At 45.1% G+C, this 20566-nt stretch overlaps 1 protein-coding gene across 2 annotated transcripts in view; it reads right to left on the minus strand.

Moving 5' to 3' along the window:
- GNAL (G protein subunit alpha L) overlaps positions 1–20566 on the minus strand; it is a 238693-nt gene that overhangs the window by 128749 nt on the left and 89378 nt on the right. Inside the window, exons 1-4 of one of the 2 annotated variants that reach the window (XM_066579530.1) lie at positions 7213–7904; positions 6939–7011; positions 5585–5639; positions 5035–5154 (exon numbers count right to left, since the gene is read on the minus strand). In XM_066579530.1, coding sequence (XP_066435627.1) covers positions 5035–5154; positions 5585–5639; positions 6939–7011; positions 7213–7351 — 387 coding nt within the window. In that variant the 5' untranslated portion in view covers positions 7352–7904. Of the gene's footprint in view, positions 1–5034; positions 5155–5584; positions 5640–6938; positions 7012–7212; positions 7905–20566 lie in introns of those variants that run through there. The other variant, XM_066579529.1, reaches the window with a different exon arrangement.

The following is a 20566-nucleotide window of genomic DNA, read 5'->3' on the forward strand; positions in this document are numbered from 1 at the left end:
TAGTAAACACTACTCCACATACATTACAGCCCTAGTAAACAATACTCCACATACATTACAGCCCTAGTAAACAATACTCCACATACATTACAGCCCTAGTAAACAATACTCCACATACATTACAGCCCTAGTAAACAATGCTCCACATACATTACAGCCCTAGTAAACAATGCTCCACATACATTACAGCCCTAGTAAACACTGCTCCACATACATTACAGCCCTAGTAAACACTACTCCACATACATTACAGCCCTAGTAAACAATACTCCACATACATTACAGCCCCAGTAAATAATACTCCACATACATTACAGCCCTAGTAAACAATGCTCCACATACATTACAGCCCTAGTAAACAATGCTCCATATACATTACAGCCCTAGTAAACACTACTCCACATACATTACAGCCCTAGTAAACACTACTCCACATACATTACAGCCAGCCCTAGTAAACACTACTCCACATACATTACAGCCAGCCCTAGTAAACACTACTCCACATACATTACAGCCAGCCCTAGTAAACAATACTCCACATACATTACAGCCAGCCCTAGTAAACAATACTCCACATACATTACAGCCCTAGTAAACAATACTCCACATACATTACAGCCCTAGTAAACAATACTCCACATACATTACAGCCCTAGTAAACAATACCCCACATACATTACAGCCAGCCCTAGTAAACACTACTCCACATACATTACAGCCCTAGTAAACACTACTCCACATACATTACAGCCCTAGTAAACACTACTCCACATACATTACAGCCAGCCCTAGTAAACACTACTCCACATACATTACAGCCAGCCCTAGTAAACAATACTCCACATACATTACAGCCCTAGTAAACAATACTCCACATACATTACAGCCCTAGTAAACAATACTCCACATATATTACAGCCCTAGTAAACAATACCCCACATACATTACAGCCCTAGTAAACAATACCCCACATACATTACAGCCAGCCCTAGTAAACAATACTCCACATACATTACAGCCCTAGTAAACAATACTCCGCATACATTACAGCCCTAGTAAACAATACTCCACATACATTACAGCCCTAGTAAACAATACTCCACATACATTACAGCCCCAGTAAACAATACTCCGCATACATTACAGCCCTAGTAAACAATACTCCACATACATTACAGCCCCAGTAAACAATACTCCACATACATTACAGCCCCAGTAAACAATACTCCACATACATTACAGCCCTAGTAAACAATACTCCACATACATTACAGCCCTAGTAAACAATACTCCACATACATTACAGCCCTAGTAAACAATACCCCACATACATTACAGCCAGCCCTAGTAAACAATACTCCACATACATTACAGCCCTAGTAAACAATACTCCACATACATTACAGCCCTAGTAAACAATACTCCACATACATTACAGCCCTAGTAAACAATACTCCACATACATTACAGCCCTAAGTAAACACTACTCCACATACATTACAGCCCTAGTAAACACTACTCCACATACATTACAGCCAGCCCTAGTAAACAATACTCCACATACATTACAGCCAGCCCTAGTAAACAATACTCCACATACATTACAGCCAGCCCTAGTAAACAATACTCCACATACATTACAGCCAGCCCTAGTAAACAATACTCCACATACATTACAGCCCTAGTAAACAATACTCCACATACATTACAGCCCCAGTAAACAATACTCCACATACATTACAGCCCCAGTAAACAATACTCCACATACATTACAGCCCTAGTAAACAATGCTCCACATACATTACCGCCCTAGTAAACACTACTCCACATACATTACAGCCCTAGTAAACAATACTCCACATACATTACAGCCCTAGTAAACAATACTCCACATACATTACAGCCCTAGTAAACAATACTCCACATACATTACAGCCCTAAGTAAACACTACTCCACATACATTACAGCCCTAGTAAACAATACTCCACATACATTACAGCCCTAGTAAACACTACTCCACATACATTACAGCCAGCCCTAGTAAACAATACTCCACATACATTACAGCCAGCCCTAGTAAGCAATACTCCACATACATTACAGCCCTAGTAAACAATACTCCACATACATTACAGCCCTAGTAAACACTACTCCACATACATTACAGCCAGCCCTAGTAAACAATACTCCACATACATTACAGCCAGCCCTAGTAAACAATACTCCACATACATTACAGCCCTAGTAAACAATACTCCACATACATTACAGCCCTAGTAAACAATACTCCACATACATTACAGCCCTAGTAAACAATACCCCACATACATTACAGCCCTAGTAAACAATACCCCACATACATTACAGCCAGCCCTAGTAAACACTACTCCACATACATTACAGCCCTAGTAAACACTACTCCACATACATTACAGCCCTAGTAAACACTACTCCACATACATTACAGCCAGCCCTAGTAAACACTACTCCACATACATTACAGCCAGCCCTAGTAAACAATACTCCACATACATTACAGCCCTAGTAAACAATACTCCACATACATTACAGCCCTAGTAAACACTACTCCACATACATTACAGCCAGCCCTAGTAAACACTACTCCACATACATTACAGCCAGCCCTAGTAAACAATACTCCACATACATTACAGCCCTAGTAAACAATACTCCACATACATTACAGCCCTAGTAAACACTACTCCACATACATTACAGCCCTAGTAAACACTACTCCACATACATTACAGCCAGCCCTAGTAAACACTACTCCACATACATTACAGCCAGCCCTAGTAAACAATACTCCACATACATTACAGCCCTAGTAAACAATACTCCACATACATTACAGCCCTAGTAAACAATACTCCACATACATTACAGCCCCAGTAAACAATACTCCACATACATTACAGCCAGCCCTAGTAAACAATACTCCACATACATTACAGCCAGCCCTAGTAAACAATACTCCACATACATTACAGCCCTAGTAAACAATACTCCACATACATTACAGCCCTAGTAAACAGTACTCCACCATACATTACAGCCCTAGTAAACAGTACTCCACATACATTACAGCCCTAGTAAACACTGCTCCACATACATTACAGCCCCAGTAAACAATACTCCACATACATTACAGCCCCAGTAAATAATACTCCACATACATTACAGCCCCAGTAAACAATACTCCACATACATTACAGCCCTAGTAAACAATGCTCCACATACATTACCGCCCTAGTAAACAATACTCCACATACATTACCGCCCTAGTAAACGCTGCTCCACATACATTACAGCCAGCCATAGTAAACAATACTACACATACATTACAGCCCTAGTAAACAATACTCCACATACATTACAGCCCTAGTAAACAATACTCCACATACATTACAGTCCTAGTAAACAATACTCCACATACATTACAACCCTAGTAAACAATACTCCACATACATTACAACCCTAGTAAACAATACTCCACATACATTACAAACAATACTCCACATACATTAAACTGCTCTGCAGAAGTCTACCTGTGGAATATAACAAGGCATACAAACTTTCTAACCATCAACATTATTTGGATTGTCAAACTCACAATTATTTACCTTCGCGTTTCTACAATCTAAACTCCATTCTTTTTCCAGGTATCCAATGTGTAATAAACCCCCAAAATTAAAAATACCAACACAATGATACAATCCGAATAGATTAAGCACCTCTTTTTGGAACCTAGAACTTCCTCAGGCTTCAACACATCTCTATCATATCATAATCAAACCAGGGAATATAAACCGGGGTCCAAAATCCATAATACTTTGGTCATAAATTCTCTAGTTAGTATACACTTAAGCCAATACCAGGTAAACACACATTTTCAGGATTTCTTGCACGACCTAGCAGTAGGATTTCGGTGCAAACAAGTTCTATTTGCTATTGATTATAATCTTTAATCTGGCTGTCAATCTCAGGATTACAACGAATGTTGACACAACCAATAACGGTTTACCTAGTCGCCTATGCAATCAGAAATGATTAGTTGTATAGCCTTCTTCAAGGCTTGTAATGGTCACGTTGTCAAATACAGCATAGTCTTCAAACAGGGATCGACATACTATAGCAGAGTTTAGGAGCCGGTTGGTCCGCTCCAGCTGCCAATCAGAGGGTGCAAAGGCCCAGCATTGAGACTTTCATAGATTTCAATACACAAGAACCCAAAACAGTTGCCAGAAGTTGTAGGTTCTAGGTGGATTGTAATTATTTGGGCTCCTGGGGTTTGTCCAGCAGAAATAATGGTGCACAGAAGTCCTCTGTCTCTTTAAAACAAAACAGTTACTGTAATATATAGATAAGCTTGTTCCTTGTGTATAGGCAATTCTCGTTTGCATAGTCAAATAGTGCTTTATCACAGGCATCCATGCACGGTACACATCATGAGAAACGGTATAACGTTACCTAGAGAGCAGTAACTTTCAATGGCGTAACCAACACCGGCTATGGATACAAGCCATACTAAACAATTCTAACGCTATGTACACCAGGATAGTGACAGCTGTAAACCATTCTAGTACGAGAAGTACCCTGCATGCGTATAGGTTCTGTACTGGTGCCTCTCTGCTGGATACATACTTTCCATGTTTTACATAAATCAATAAATGAAACAAGATTACAAAAAAAACTAAAACTACAACTAAGGAATAAAAAGGCTAAGCAAATCCAGTGGCTACCAGGGCCATAAATAGAGTCTGGCCAAACTACCGGACAGTAATCTACAATATAATAATTGTAGAACTTTAGTGTATCCCATTTATGACAAATGGAGCTTCTGCCATGAATGTACTACTGACTCCAATATTTTAGGGGTATGTTACCCATAGTAGCGCCCGGCTCCAATGTACGCTTACACTAAAGTACCAACATACACTTAAGAAAAAAAAATCCAGTTCAAGTTGCTTTAAACCCAGCGAAATGCATAAGATTAACCAGTGTCTTACCTCTGTGTAATCAAAGTCCGACAGTGGCGCTATACTCTTGATGTAATCGATTCGGAACTGGTTTTCCGGATTAGCCAGTGGAACTGGGGGTATTAATGTGCTCATTGCAGATACTATTGTCTGTGGGGTCATAAAATACATAAAAATAGACTTTATTTTGGCTTTAAGATCACAAAACACAGAATAATTAAGTAAAATATGGTTCATGTACTTTACAACATAGAAATGTGTTACAGGTGCTTCCTGTGCTGAGGGTCACAGCGATTCCCCATATGTCACCTCCACACACACTTCCTATGGTCAATGCTGTGGATTCCAGGGCTCTTGAAAAAGTACCAGTACCAGAGCCAACTGAGTAATACTAACAGTGGGGGGAGGGGAGGGGTGCATTACTGGCTATAGTAAGGAACTAGATAAAATAACCCGTTTCAGAGACAGTGAACATATACTGTGTGTATGAAGTAACCCCACCAAGACATTACTCCTTCATAGCTTATTTACTAACATATACCAAGATGCAAAGACGAAAACCCTCCCAGTGCAGACTTACCACAATGGCATCTTTAACATTTTTCCGAATGTCCTGAATTTTCTGTTTCTTTTCTCTGTATTGGAGAGAGAGGTGTGTAAATAACACAAAACTCAGTGACAGCAATATATCAGAAGAGCAGCACATTCTAGGCCTGCCGGGCCTCCTTGTACATCCGGCCAGTCTGAGCTGGACTACTTTACTAAAGCAAGATTCCACTTCTAAAACTTTTCTGGGGCCGTGTCTCAGCCATATAAGCTTCGCACTTCAAGGTCTCACAATGTGAGAAGAATGCCGGACGGGAGCGCACCCGAAAAACTTAGATTTCTAACTTTAAAAATTGTTGCATTTTCCATTTATTTCTTAAGCTTGTGTGAAAAATAGCCGAAACGTCTTCAAATGATCCCAAGTGTGAAGATATTTATGCACAAAGCAATAGCACATTCACCACTCTCCCCATAATAGGACTATATCGCTTAGAAGACACTTCCCTCAACTGACGTTTGGAAAGAGGCAAAAACCCCCGATGCCAATCTATTGGTAGGATTACTGCTGCCTTAGATGGCTTCACACACAGCATTTTGGGGGGAAAATGTAGTTTTTGATGCACTTTTTTTAAGCCGAAGCCAGAAGCGGGTTCAGCAGGAAGTATAAGTGGAAGCCGTTCTTTCCTAGTTCTCGTTCTTTCTAATCCACTTTAGCTTAAAAAAAAGTGTATCTAAAAAAAGTAAGACTATTTTTTCAAAAAAATGCTTTCCGTGAAGCCACCCTTTAGATGCCAGGCAATGTTTGCTGCCCCTTTAAGAACAAAAACTGCTTTCCTTTCATTTGTGGGACAATAAGGAAGGTAGCAGGTATAATATACTATATACTTAACGCGTACGCTAATGCCAATAAGGACTAGGAATTGTGCCTCGTCATCATGGGTACAAATTAAAAAACATGGATGAAAATTAGCAATGCAGCAGTAATAACCGGTGTAGGAATGTGCCATCCCGGATGGCATAACCATCCTATGTAATGCCCAGAGCATCCTAACGCATATCCCCTACATATCCGACATCCCCCCATATCTGCACCGGCGCCACATGCTCCCATCATCGCTGCCCCCCTCCTGCACACACAATTTAGAGATTTGCTGCTATGTGAAAGTAGAGAGTCGCCATGTTGTTGCTACACAAGGGCCTGTCAAACGCTGCAGTAGCAACGGCACACTATAGAACGGCAGGAGGGCACAAGGCGGCCGGCCGGCACAATGCCCGGCGTTAGAGCAGCAATTCATAAAAAGGGGGAGCTGATGGGATGAGCCGTATATGTATATATTCTATATAGAAGCCATATCCCGGACATCACACAGCAGGCGCAGCGTCCTTACTCTGAATTGAATCCGTTGACATGGAGGATCCTCATCTGCTTGACAATCGTGCTTTTTCCTGACTCGCCAGCACCTGCCGAAAAACAGGGGAAAAGGGACATTTAAATCCGTGAAGAATGATCAGTCCGTCATCATCTGCACAGGCCAAGGACTCTCCATTTTCCCTCACTGCAGGAGGGTATATATGTATATATCTATAGCAGGTAAGAGTGGGTGCAGCAGTGTGCCCGGCTGGCACCACCCTGTGTGCCCCCAGTGCCAGGCCCTCGCTCACCCAGCAGCAGCAGCCGGTGTGTGGCTTTGTAGGCCAACCTCTCCTTCTGCAGCTGCTTCTCGATCTTCTTGTTGGCCTCTCGCTGCGCCTTCTCGTCGATGCGCTGATCCTCCGTCTTGCTGTTGCCCAGACAGCCCATGTCTGCCGGTGACCGTGTGCCGAGGCGGACGCGTCCCGATGCGGCGGCGGCGGCGGCGGCCGGTGGTGGTGTAGCGCAAGGCGCAGCCTCCCCGCGAGCTCGAGCCTAGATCCCTGCGACGCTATAAATAGTCCCGGGCTGAGTCCGTGCCGGGTCTGTCCCCTCCCGGCTCCGCTCCTCCAGGTGTCAGCAGTGCCGGGGACGCATCACCGCGCGGCGGAGGAGAAGAGAAGGAGTAGAAAAGAGGGGAGTCTATAAATAACACAAAGAGGGAGAGAGAGGGGGGGAGAGAGAGAAGAGCTCCTCCTGGAAACCAGCCTAATGCCGCTCTCCCTCCCCTCATGCACAATCCTTCTATTTCTCCGCAAATTTCGGGCTATTTTTGTCTCTCGGGCTCAGTGCTGCCTCGTGCGGCAAGACGAGGAAGTGGAGGCGGCAGAGGAGGACACTCCCCCTTCGCATGCACATGTACACATGCAGCCCCCCTCTCTCTTCCTACAGACACATCCCAGCCCCTCCGAGAAGGATGCGCCGTGTACTGTAGATGCAGCACATCGTGCACGCCGGGCTTCCCTCGTCTTCCTCCCCATCTACTGGCCGCCGCTTCCTCCTCTGCAGTAACCCTTACGGTACAGGCCAGCTCTGCGCCTGCTTCCTAGACGGGCATTATGGATCGCGCACAAGCGACATCTAGTGGCTGTTCAGAGGTACTGACGTTCTCATAAAAAAAATCAAAAAAAAAAAAAAAAAAAAATCAGCCTGCACCGAGCTACCGTGGTAATGCTGCACGTTGGACACCAAAAAGAAAATACATAATAATACTTTCTATGCCCATTTTATTTTTCCCTTTTTTTGCTATTTTTCCCCCCTTTTTTATGTCAAATTTTGTTTTGGTCGTTGTAGAAGCAGTAATGCACTTCATTCCAGACCGTAGAGTTCACAGATTTTTTTTTCGTACTTGCACGGGCAATTCCATTCATTACCCTCCTATAGGATACAATAATTTGGAGTGCTATTAGTCCATAGATCACGGTTCAGAAACCCGCTCAAATCCGTTGGAATTTGCAATGCTGATCTACTGCTTTGTTTACAATTGTTGTTCTTGAACAGTTGGACTGTCTGTTATAGACCCAATGCACACAGCCGGATTTACATTGCGGAATTTGGAGCAGGCGTCTGCCTCCAGATTCCGAAGCAAATACTGCCCAAAGATGTGCTATGGAAAAATCGCTTTTCCATGTCCCCGAGAGGAAATCAACTGCTATTTTCCCTCCGTGAACGGAGGGAAAATCGCAGCATGTCTTATTCCAGCACGGATTCCGTGCAGACGGCTTTCATTGAAGTCAATGGAAGCAGTCCGATCCACGGCCCTTCTGCAATGACATTACGGAAGGGTCGTGGATTCCGTGTCATCGCCGAGCGACAGTGCAGCATTATCTGCAGTGCAGGCACATCCACATCACAGAAAAGAACCATCCAGACAGCTAAGAATGGGGTCTACGGCCGGGGACAGGGTCAGATTCCACTGCGGGATCCCACAGGCGGAATCCAACCCAGCCGTGTGCATTCGGATTTACTTATTACCATTTTATAAACTAATAAAAATAGTTTACTTATAAACTAATATAAACTAGGGAATACTGCAGCTGATGAGGGACAAAATGTAAAGAAACTAAAATTTTAGGTTAACCTGGAGTGAAATGAGCAGTGCACTTACAGCTTCTGCCCGGTATAAAGCAATCCCACAATAAGCACCAAAATATTCTGAAGCGGTTAACGAACAAAATACAGTAGTGAATTTCCCATGCGAGTTCTGTCCGATTCAGAGAAATGGGTTAATTCACAGGAGCCATTTGCTTTACAGGGTAGGAAAAAAACGTTGCATGTTCTATTGATTTGCGATTATTTTTTTTCTCTTCCAAGAATCACCCATTAATTAACTAAAGGAGAGTTTAAAAAAAACAAAAACATCGCAATCACATGCCATGCGATTTTCATGGGAGTGCAATGACTTTTTCATGCAAGTTACTACGGGGACCACATGGGGGGGGGGGAGCACTAGGAAGTGCATATCAGATGAAAACGTGTGAAAAATTGCATGAAAATAGGAAGAAGAAAAAAAACAAATTAAAATCACATGGAAAACAGTTTTTCACTGACCAAAAATTGCACTTGTGTGTGTCAATACAGCCAAAAGGAGAGGAGGTGTCTACAGTCTAATGACCATGAGTAACAAAATAGGGGCACAGTACAACAGATCATCCATGTTGAAGGGGTTTGCCACGTCTTTCTAAATATATTGTATTGGCAGGGAATGATGGAACGTTAATAAAGCAGTCATCGCCTTTGAAATGGCCTTAAATAGCTGCTGCAGCAGTAGCACACCATTCATTGTACACATGCTCTCTTAGCCAATCACTGGTTCCAGTGGTGATTCTGCCATGAACCGCATGTGACCACTGAAGAAGTCAACAAATGGCATATGACTACTGCAGCAGGACTGGAGGCCATTTAGAAGTTGAATATCCCTTTTTTTGGCTTTTTATTTTTCTATCATTGCCTGTCTATTTTTTTCGTTCCTGAAAAATTCCATGATATAAAATGGAAGATATAAATTAAGCTTTATGAATTACGAGCCAGAGCCAACACATATGTGGGGTACACTTATTGTATATGCAAAAAAAGGGGAGGGGACGGAGACTTGGCAGCGAGGGGGCAGGAGCTCAGTGCACTGCTCTTCCAGACGCCTCCCCTGCAGAGAGGGACGCTGTATATCGGCCGGCGTGAATACACGGCCAGTATACGGTTGTCTGAATAAGCCCTAATGGGAAGATTTATTGTGGATTCCTCTGCTGCACAGCCAACACTTGAACGTGGTCTAAGGCGTCTAAGAAGTTATTGCATGTCCTATTCTCGTCCGTTTTCATAGATGAGAACTGGACATGCAATTCACAGTTTCTATGCAGACCAGACAGCACATTGGTCAATGGCAGTTATGCTTTAGACTCTCAGGCGTAACTTGCAATACAGCTATGTGACTGACTTTTTTGGGTGTTTTTACATTATTTTTATGGCATGCATGTTAATGGTGCATCAAAAATGCTGCAAAATATCTGTACGTGTTTTACTGCAACATGACACAGTTTTGCAACACAGTTTTCAGCCAATCGCCTTCTACAGGTAGAGCACATGATTTCTATAGGCTTCACCTTTAAAAGTTGATCAGGTAAAAACTACAATGCAAAACCACAGCATTTCACAGTAAAAGACATACAGTTTTAGCACAGATGCAACTTCTTAGGGAGTGGGAGACAGAAGAAGTACATGAAGCTAGTTTCCAAATCCTTAAAAACTATTTAGATGGAATATATTTTCTAGAAGCCCTTGTAAGACATAGCTTTAAACTGAACGCCCGCACCTTTCCCACGCTCTCACTCATACATAAAACATGGTGCAAGACTAGAGACATAGAGGGGATCTAGGGATGTACACAGTATACCCCAATATGGGATGTGGCCTGGCTACCAGAGCTTAACAAACTAACAGAACGTGACAGGTGGAAGAGGCATAGTAAGGGTCTTCCAGATACTGATAGAGACAAACATTAAATTATTCAGTTAGTTACAAAACGAGTATAATTTAAAACATTTGTAATTTTACAAATATATACAGCTCACCAGGGGCGTAGCTAAAGGCTCATGGGCCCAGGTGCAACAGTTTATCTTGGGGCCCCCAAGTTCTCTTAACCCCTTAACGCAGAAGCGTAACTTGAAGCTCTTGGGCCCCAATGCAAAACCTGTAACAGGGCCCCCAACTATAGTGCTTTATTCATAGTACTCGCCTCCCTATATGGAGAAGAGAGGCCATATGGGCCCCCTAAGGCTCCTGGGCCCAGGTGCAACCGCATCCCCTATAGTTACACCAGTGCAGCTCAGACACGCATATCAGACAGAGTCAATGACTTGAGAGATAAAGGTTTCTCATTTTGTCGTGGCTAACATTATTGGTACAGCCTCCACCACCGCGGGGAAAATATCTAATGATGTATGAATACCTACAAAGAAAACTAAATCTCCGAAACCCACTGACGGTCAAACATAAATGGGGAGCAGACATCGGACCCATCGAGGGTTCCCAATGGGAAGAGATTCTGAGTATGACCCCTAAACTATAGGTGGTCACAACTGTATCTATTACACAGAGTATATCGCACTCCAGTGTTCTTGCATGACATAGGAGTAAGGAATAACCCGTGATGTATACGTTGTAAGATCTAAAGCGCTGAGTTTATACACATGATGTGGAGATGCCCAAAATTAAACAGATATTGGGTAGATGTACACTCATTAATCAATAACGTATATAAGGTTAATTTGGATCTTTCGCCACTTGTATGCGTACTCTGTTATGTGAGTGATCTACCAGTAGAGGAACAAGAGCAAATAGCGGTAGCAAGGTTACTTTATGTAACAAGATAACCGATAACTGAACAATGGCTGGATGAAATGGGACAGTGGGAGAATTTAAAACTAAAGTTAATTATTAGAGATGAGCGAGCACCAAAATGCTCGGGTGCTCGTTATTCGGGACGAAATTTTCGCGATGCTCGAGGGTTCGTTTCGAGTAACGAACCCCATTGAAGTCAATGGTCGACCCGAGCATTTTTGTATATCGCCGATGCTCGCTAAGGTTTTCATTTGTGAAAATCTGGGCAATTCAGGAAAGTGATGGGAACGACACAGCAACGGATAGGGCAGGCGAAGGGCTACATGTTGGGCTGCATCTCAAGTTCCCAGGTCCCACTATTAGGCCACAATAGCGGCAAGAGTGCCCCCCCCCCCCCCAACAACTTTTACTTCTGAAAGGCCCTCATTAGCAATGCATACCTTAGCTAAGCACCACACTACCTCCAACAAAGCACAATCACTGCCTGCATGACACTCCGCTGCCACTTCTTCTGGGTTACATGCTGCCCAACCCCCCCGCACGACCCAGTGTCCACAGCGCACACCAAAGTGTCCCTGCGCAGCCTTCAGCTGCCCTCATGCCACACCACCCTCATGTCTATTTATAAGTGCGTCTGCCATGAGGAGGAACCGCAGGCACACACTGCAGAGGGTTGGCACGGCTAGGCAGCGACCCTCTTTAAAAGGGGCGGGGCGATAGCCCACAATGCTGTACAGAAGCAATGAGAAATATAATCCTGTGCCACCTCCATCAGGAGCTGCACACATGGGCATAGCAATGGGGAACCTATGTGCCACACACTATTCATTCTGTCAAGGTGTCTGCATGCCCCAGTCAGACCGCGGTTTTTTATAAATAGTCACAGGCAGGTACAACTCCGCAATGGGAATTCCGTGTGCACCCACAGCATGGGTGGCTCCCTGGAACCCACCGGCTGTACATAAATGTATCCCATTGCAGTGCCCATCACAGCTGAGGTAACGTCCGATTAAATGCAGGTGGGCTTCGGCCCACACTGCATGCCCCAGTCAGACTGGGGATCTTTAGAAGTGGACACATGCAGTTACAACTCCGTGTGCACCCACAGCATGGGTGGCTCCCTGGAACCCACCGGCGGTACATAAATATATCCCATTGCATTGCCCATCACAGCTGAGGTAATAATGTCATGTTTAATGCAGGTTGGCTTCGGCCCACACTGCATGCCCCAGTCAGACTGGGGTTCTTTAGAAGTGGACACATGCAGTTACAACTCTGTGTGGACCGACAGCATGGGTGGCTCCCTGGAACCCACCGGCTGTACATAAATATATCCCATTGCAGTGCCCAACACCGCTGATGTAACGTCAGCTTTAATGCAGGTGGGCAAAAAATGAATTGGATTACACTGTAGGCGAGGGCCCCCAAAAATTGGTGTACCAACAGTACTAATGTACATCAGAAAAATTGCCCATGCCCAACCAAGAGGGCAGGTGAAACCCATTAATCGCTTTGGTTAATGTGGCTTAATTTGTACCTAGGCCTGTAGGCAGCCCAGTTAAAATAAAAATTGGTTCAGGTGCAAGTTTCAACGCTTTAATGAGCATTGGAACGTATAAAAATTGTTTACAAAAATTATATGACTGAGCCTTGTGGGCCTAAGAAAAATTGCCCGTTCGGCGTGATTACGTGAGGTTTCAGGAGGAGGAGCAGGAGGAGGAGGAGGAATATTAGACACAGATTGATGAAGCTAAAAGGTCAATGTTTTTGATGGTGATAGAGAACAATGCGTCCATCCGCGGGTGCAGCCTACGTATTGCTTAGGTATCGCTGCTGTCCGCTGGTGGAGAAGAGAAGTCTGGGGAAATCCAGGCTTTGTTCATCTTGATGAGTGTAAGCCTGTCAGCACTGTCGGTTGACAGGCGGGTACGCTTATCTGTGATGATTCCCCCAGCCACACTAAACACACTCTCTGACAAGACGCTAGCCGCAGGACAAGCAAGCACCTCCAGGGCATACAGCGCGAGTTCAGGCCACGTGTCCAGCTTCGACACTCAGTAGTTGTAGGGGGCAGAGGCGTCACGGAGGACGGTCGTGCGATCGGCTACGTACTCCCTCACCATCCTTTTACAGTGCTCCCGCCGCCTCAGCCTTGACTGGGGAGCGGTGACACAGTCTTGCTGGGGAGCCAGAAAGCTGTCAAAGGCCTTAGAGAGTGTTCCCCTGCCTGTGCTGTACATGCTGCCTGATGTTTGCGCCTCCCCTGCTACCTGGCCCTCGGAAACTGCGCCTTCAGCCACTAGCGCTGTCGGATGGGAATTTTACCATCAGTTTGTCCGCCAGGGTCCTGTGGTATAGCATCATTCTCGAACCCCTTTCCTCTTCGGGTATGAGAGTGGAAAGGTTCTCCTTATACCGTGGGTCGAGCAGTGTGTACACCCAGTAATCCGTAGTGGCCAGAATGCGTGTAACGCGAGGGTCACGAGAAAGGCATCCTAACATGAAGTCAGCCATGTGTGCCAGGGTACCTGTACGCAACACATGGCTGTCCTCACTAGGAAGATCACTTTCAGGATCCTCCTCCTCCTCCTCCTCAGGCCATACACGCTGAAAGGATGACAGGCAAGCAGCATGGGTACCCTCAGCAGTGAGCCAAGCTGTCTCTTCCCCCTCCTCCTCCTCCTCAACGCGCTGAGATATAGACAGGAGGGTGCTCTGACTATCCAGCGACATACTGTCTTTCCCCCGCCTCTGTTTCTGAGCGCAAAGTGGCTGCCTTTATGGTTTGCAGGGAACTTCTCAAGAGGCATAGCAGAGGAATGGTGACGCTAATGATTGCAGCATCGCCGCTCACCATCTGGGTAGACTCCTCAAAGTTTCCAAGGACCTGGCAGATGTCTGCCAACCAGGCCCACTCTTCTGTAAAGAATTGAGGAGGCTGACTCCCACTGCGCCGCCCATGTTGGAGTTGGTATTCCACTATAGCTCTACGCTGCTCATAGAGTCTGGCCAACATGTGGAGCGTAGAGTTCCACCGTGTGGGCACGTCGCACAGCAGTCGGTGCACTGGCAGATGAAACCAATGTTGCAGGGTGCGCAGGGTGGCAGCGTCCGTGTGGGACTTGCGGAAATGTGCACAGAGCCGGCGCACCTTTCCGAGCAGGTCTGACAAGCGTGGGTAGCTTTTCAGAAAGCGCTGAACCACCAAATTAAAGACGTGGGCCAGGCATGGCACGTGCGTGAGGCTGCCGAGCTGCAGAGCCGCCACCAGGTTACGGCCGTTGTCACACACGACCATGCCCGGTTGGAGGCTCAGCGGCGCAAGCCAGCGGTCGGTCTGCTCTGTCAGACCCTGCAGCAGTTCGTGGGCCGTGTGCCTCTTGCCGGAAGTTTCGGGAAGTCCCCAGCCTCATCCCCCGGACCCCGGGAACTTTCCAAAGGTTGGGCATCGGTCACGACAAACTCCTCCGGTGGGAGAGGAACCATTGCTGGCCATTCTGGGCAGGGGCCCGGGAACAGTTCCTGGGAGTCTGCCTGCTCCTCAGAATGTGTCATTGTAATGGAGTGAGGAGGCTGGGAGGAAGGAGGAGCAGCAGCCAGAGGATTCAGAGTTGCAGCAGTGGACGGCGTAGAACTCTGGGTGCTGGTTGCACTTTCTGCCATCCACAACAGGACCTGCTCACACTGCTCATTTTCTAATAAAGGTCTACCGCGTGGACCCATTAATTGTGAGATGAATGTGGGGACGCCAGAAACATGCCTCTCTCCTAATCCCGCAGCAGTCGGCTGCGATACACCTGGATCAGGAGCTCGGCCTGTGCCCACACCCTGACTTGGGCCTCCGCGTCCTCGCCCGCGTCCACGTCCTCTAGGCCTACCCCTACCCCTCAGCATGCTGTATTACCAGTAGTGCAGAAACAGAATGCTGTAATTAAATGTGCCGCTTATTGGCCTGTGGTTGGAGGCTGACTTCCCTTACGGAACGCACAGCAGATCCAGGAAACAATTTTGCGCCAGCCTGCTGTAATGCTTAGCTGCGTATTAATTAGGACTACAACCCCCAGCAGATAGATACTGTAGGCAGCGTATAATATTATGTATACTGTTTCCCTCTGGCGGGATGACGGCGCTGATGTAACAGAGACAGCAGATCCAGGAAACAATTTTGCGCAAGCCTGCTGTAACGCTTAGCTGCGTATTAATTACGACTACTACCCCCAGCAGACACACAGTAAACTGAAGACGGTCACAGGCAGCCCAAATATAGTATTTTTTCCCAATTTTTTGGAAAAAGCCCACTTCCTATATAGCCTGAATATCTCTTTCCCTGCCTCACCAGTACTGGCCCTATACTCTGTACAATGACTGCAGACTGAGGACGCAATGCTCTGCACGGCCGATATACAAAAATAAAATGTGCAACACTGCAAAAAGCAGCCTCAACAGTACTGCACACGGTCAGATGTGGCCCTAAGAAGGACCGTTGGGGTTCTTGAAGCCTAAAATAACTCCTAACGCTCTCCCTATAGCAGCTCTGGCACCAGCAGCACTTTCCCTGATCTCTGTCAGAACGCATCTGTGGCGAGCCGCGGGAGGGGCCGATTTATATACTCGGGTGACACCTGATCTCGCCAGCCACTCACTGCAGGGGGGTGGTAAAGGGCTTGAACGTCGCAGGCGGAAGTTGTAATGCCTTCCTTTGTCTTTCTATTGGCCAGAAAAGCGCGCTAACGTCTCAGAAATGAAAGTGAAAGTAACCCGAACATCGCGTGGTGCTCGCCTCTAGTAACGAGCATCTCGAACACGCTAATACTCGAACGAGTATCAAGCTCGGACGAGTACGTTCGCTCATCTCTATTAATTATCTGTTACCCTGGGAAAAAGGGATATATCTCAAAAGAAACGCTGGCCAGAAATATGACAAGATATGGGGGAAATGGCTGAATATGCTTGGAATGGCAAATCAGAGATTAGCAGTTAACAACTAGATTATAGCGCTATCCCAGCCTAGGAACGAGAGTTGTGTATCTGCTCTGTTGTAGCGGGTGGTAGTGGGGGTACAAACTTCATAGGTAAATGTGTTATATGGGTCATATCCTATATTTATGTACTTGATAGAATGTTACAGGTCGACCCCGCCGACCCCCCCCCCCCAACCCCCCCGTGTTCTCTGGAAGAGGGGACCATACTACAAGATTCCAAGGAAAAAGACTCTTTACATTATGTATCAAATGAAATAATTACCATTTAATATGTTGATGTATATGGTGTTACAAGCTGATTTACCGTATATACTGGCGTATAAGACGACTTTTTAACCCCGAAAAATCTGCTTTGCAGTCGGGGGTCGTTTTATACGCCGGTAATAGAAAGAAAAAAAAACATCCGTACTCACCTTCCCTGGCGTTCTGCGACGCTTCTGCAGGCTGTCGCTCCCTCCTTGTCCCCGACAGAGCATTGCTTTCTGGATGCGGGGCTTGAAATTCCCACCTCCAGAAAGCTAATGCTGTGATTGGCTAACTAACGCGCTGTTAGTCAATCACAGCCATTCAATGACATCAATGAATGGCTGTGATTGGCTGACGCCACGTGGCATCAGCCAATCACAGCCACTCAATGTTGAATGGCTGTGATTGGCTGAAGCTGTGTGACTTATCCAATAACAGCCATTCAATGATGTCATTGAATGGCTGTGATTGGCTAACAGCGCGTGAGTTAGCCAATCACAGCATTAGCTTTCAGGAGGCGGGGATTTCAAGCCCCGCATCCAGAAAGCAATGCTCTGTCGGGGACAAGGAGGAAGCGACAGCCTGCAGAAGTGCCGCAGAACGCTGGGGAAGGTGAGTAACGATTTTTTTTGCCACTTTTTTTTTTGTATACCGTTATTCCAGGCGTATAAGGCGACAATTGGGGGGTCGTCTTATACGCCGGAATATACGGTAAATGTTGGGAAAGAAAGAGAGGGGGGGGGGGTTAGAAATGTAAGCTTATGTAGTGGCCTAGAAAATAGGCACTACATAGCAGTGTTTAGATATGGGGACCGGTAATATAACAACTGGCCCTAGGGTTTAATCTGAGTCAGTATACACAAAGGATGCAGGTAACCTAGCAACCAGTTAGGACATTTTTTAACCAGCTGCACAAAATAGAAAAAATGCATAGAGACTCAAATGAGGCAGGTAGCCTAGCAACCAGATAGATTGTGATTGGCTGCAGACAAACTGGTCAGGTGACAGACGATAAATATCCGGACAACGGTCACAGGAGCCAGACAGTGAGACGCACCAGGCAAATAAAGTGCCCGAGAGTAGAGGCAGAATAAGTTTAAGCAATAAGTAAAGAGAGTAAAGAGTGGTGAGAAAAGAGGTGCCAGGCAGAGGAGCGCCAAGAAGAGGAGCGCTAGGCAGAGAGAAAGTGTCAGAAAAAAGAAGCACCCGGCAGGAGAAAAGAAAGTGCCAGGCAGGAGAGAGAAGTGAAAAGAGACAGATCAGCCGTGATGGAGAGAGAAAGAAAGAAATCTGAGAAACCGTGAGTAACTGAGAAGGAGAGAGCTTTGACAGTGAATAAAAAAATAAAATAAGAGATGTAAATATGAAGAGAGGGAGATAAAGAAATAAAGAGAGATAAATACAAAGAAGGATAGAGAGAAGGAATCCAGAGTAAGCTCCCAGTGTATGGATGAGTTAGACACAGGGGTCTACATTGTTGCAGTTTGTATCAGTTATTATGCACTGAATGTGATGACGTAAACGACCTCATCTCACTGCCTTATTTAATAACATCGTGGTTACAACAGTTTAAGCAAAACATCTGGCTCTGTGTTATTCCACACCTCACCACTCACAACTACAAATTGTGTCCGAACAAAACAAATCACAATGAATTGCCAGACACAAATAATAAAATTAGTGCTCACCATAGCGCTTTGTGACATCACGACACTTATGTTTGGAAAAAATAACAAAAAAACTCAAAAAAATTATTGAATAAAAAAAAACCCCCCAAAAAAAAAACCATGCAGTTTTCAGCGCTGGTTTTGATGTGCCACTAAACTACATGTCAAAAATGCGTTCAAATTGTGAAAAAGCAACGTTAAAAAAGCCCCTGGAAAGCCATGTGGATAAAAAGCCAGCTGGGATCCAATGGTGTGTTTGGTGTAAACCTCCTACTGCTGCAGATACAGTGTCTGCATGCAGCCTCACGCCTCGTGCACGCGCTGTAGTACCGTGCCCACAAACTACTGGACCTTTGTATGCCCCCAGTACCATATCATCAGCTGATCATCATACTACCAAGCTCCTGCTTCTGGGGGACCATAAAGAGCTGTACTGAGCACTGTACTATTAACCCCTCAGTGACATGGCCTATTTGGACCTAAGCATACAATGATTTTTTAAGGACACTTTACAACATGGCCATATTGGGACTTGTTTTTTTACGTGGTGAGCTGTAGTTTTCATTGCTATCATTTTATGGGTTCATATGACGTATTGCAGAACTTTTATTAATATTTTTGGAGGGCAGGGAGAGAAAAAACGGCAATTCTGCCAATTTTTTTTTACAAAGTTAATCATGCAGCATAAATGACAACTTTTTTCTGCGAGTTGGTACGATTATAATCCCAAAATTATATATATGCTGCTAGTCCCATAATTTTCTTTTCACCATGGATGTAGCTATGTGAGGGTTTGTTTTTTAAAGGGCAATCTGTAGTTTTTTGGTACAATTTTGAGGTACATTTAGTTTCTTTGATGACTTGCTGCTTTTTTGGGAGCCGAAATGAACCAAGAATTTTTTTAAAAACGGCATTTTGGCCCCCTTTTGTTTTTGCTTCTTTTAATTTGTTTTAATAGCATGCAGAACGAAAATTGTGTTCAATTCATTATATGGGTCGTTACGGATGCAACGCTACCAAAAACATGTTTTTAAATTTTTTTTAAATAAAGAAGGGAAAGTGCACAAAAAAAGATTTTTAACTGTATTTTTTGTAACCATTTTTTTATTTCCTTTAAGGGACTTGAACCTGCGTTGTTATGATCATTTTGATAGTACACTGCAGTACTTCTTTACTACAATGCATGCTCCTTAATCATAGTGATCACTGGCCATGGCAGACCCAGACGCCACTGTCTGGCGTCCGGTTGCCATAGCAATCCATTGGCCCTTCGCCATTACATAGTGGAGGGCCAATGATGCAGCATACAAGGGGTTAACCGTAAGGATCGGTGTTTTCACCATTCTCCGCTGTTGCAGCATGCGGCCAGCTGTCACAGCCGACTCCTGTAAATATGTGGTCCATTTGTGGGAACGGCTTTCCAACCAGGGTGTACATTTATATCCTGGGATGGGAAAGGGTTATTATGAAGTACAACCTCTGACACTCTCCATGCAGTCTTTGTAGGGGCATAGCCCACTAACAAGGGAAATTTTAACATCTAGCTGTCAGAATTTTCATAGCTTTCCAGGAGGAACAACAGAAGAACAGCACAGTGAAAATTCTAAGAAAAGATACACCAAGGTTCCTTCACACAGTATAGAAATACTTGCTGAAACAGAGGTCAAGAATATTCACAAGTTTTCTTTAAAGGAGTTTTACATTTCTTGGGGGGGGGGGGGGGGGGGAGGGAAGCCTCAAGTAATATTAAAAAGAACATCTAACTCTTAAACCCTCGCTAACATAGTCCTGAAGGTGAAGGACAGCACTAGGGTGCCCAGCTGCGCTCACGGCCACGTGCAACCTGGAAATCAATCCACAACAAAGTAAAAGGC

Source organism: Eleutherodactylus coqui, chromosome 9, assembly GCF_035609145.1.
Source record: "Eleutherodactylus coqui strain aEleCoq1 chromosome 9, aEleCoq1.hap1, whole genome shotgun sequence".
NCBI lineage: Eukaryota > Metazoa > Chordata > Amphibia > Anura > Eleutherodactylidae > Eleutherodactylus > Eleutherodactylus coqui.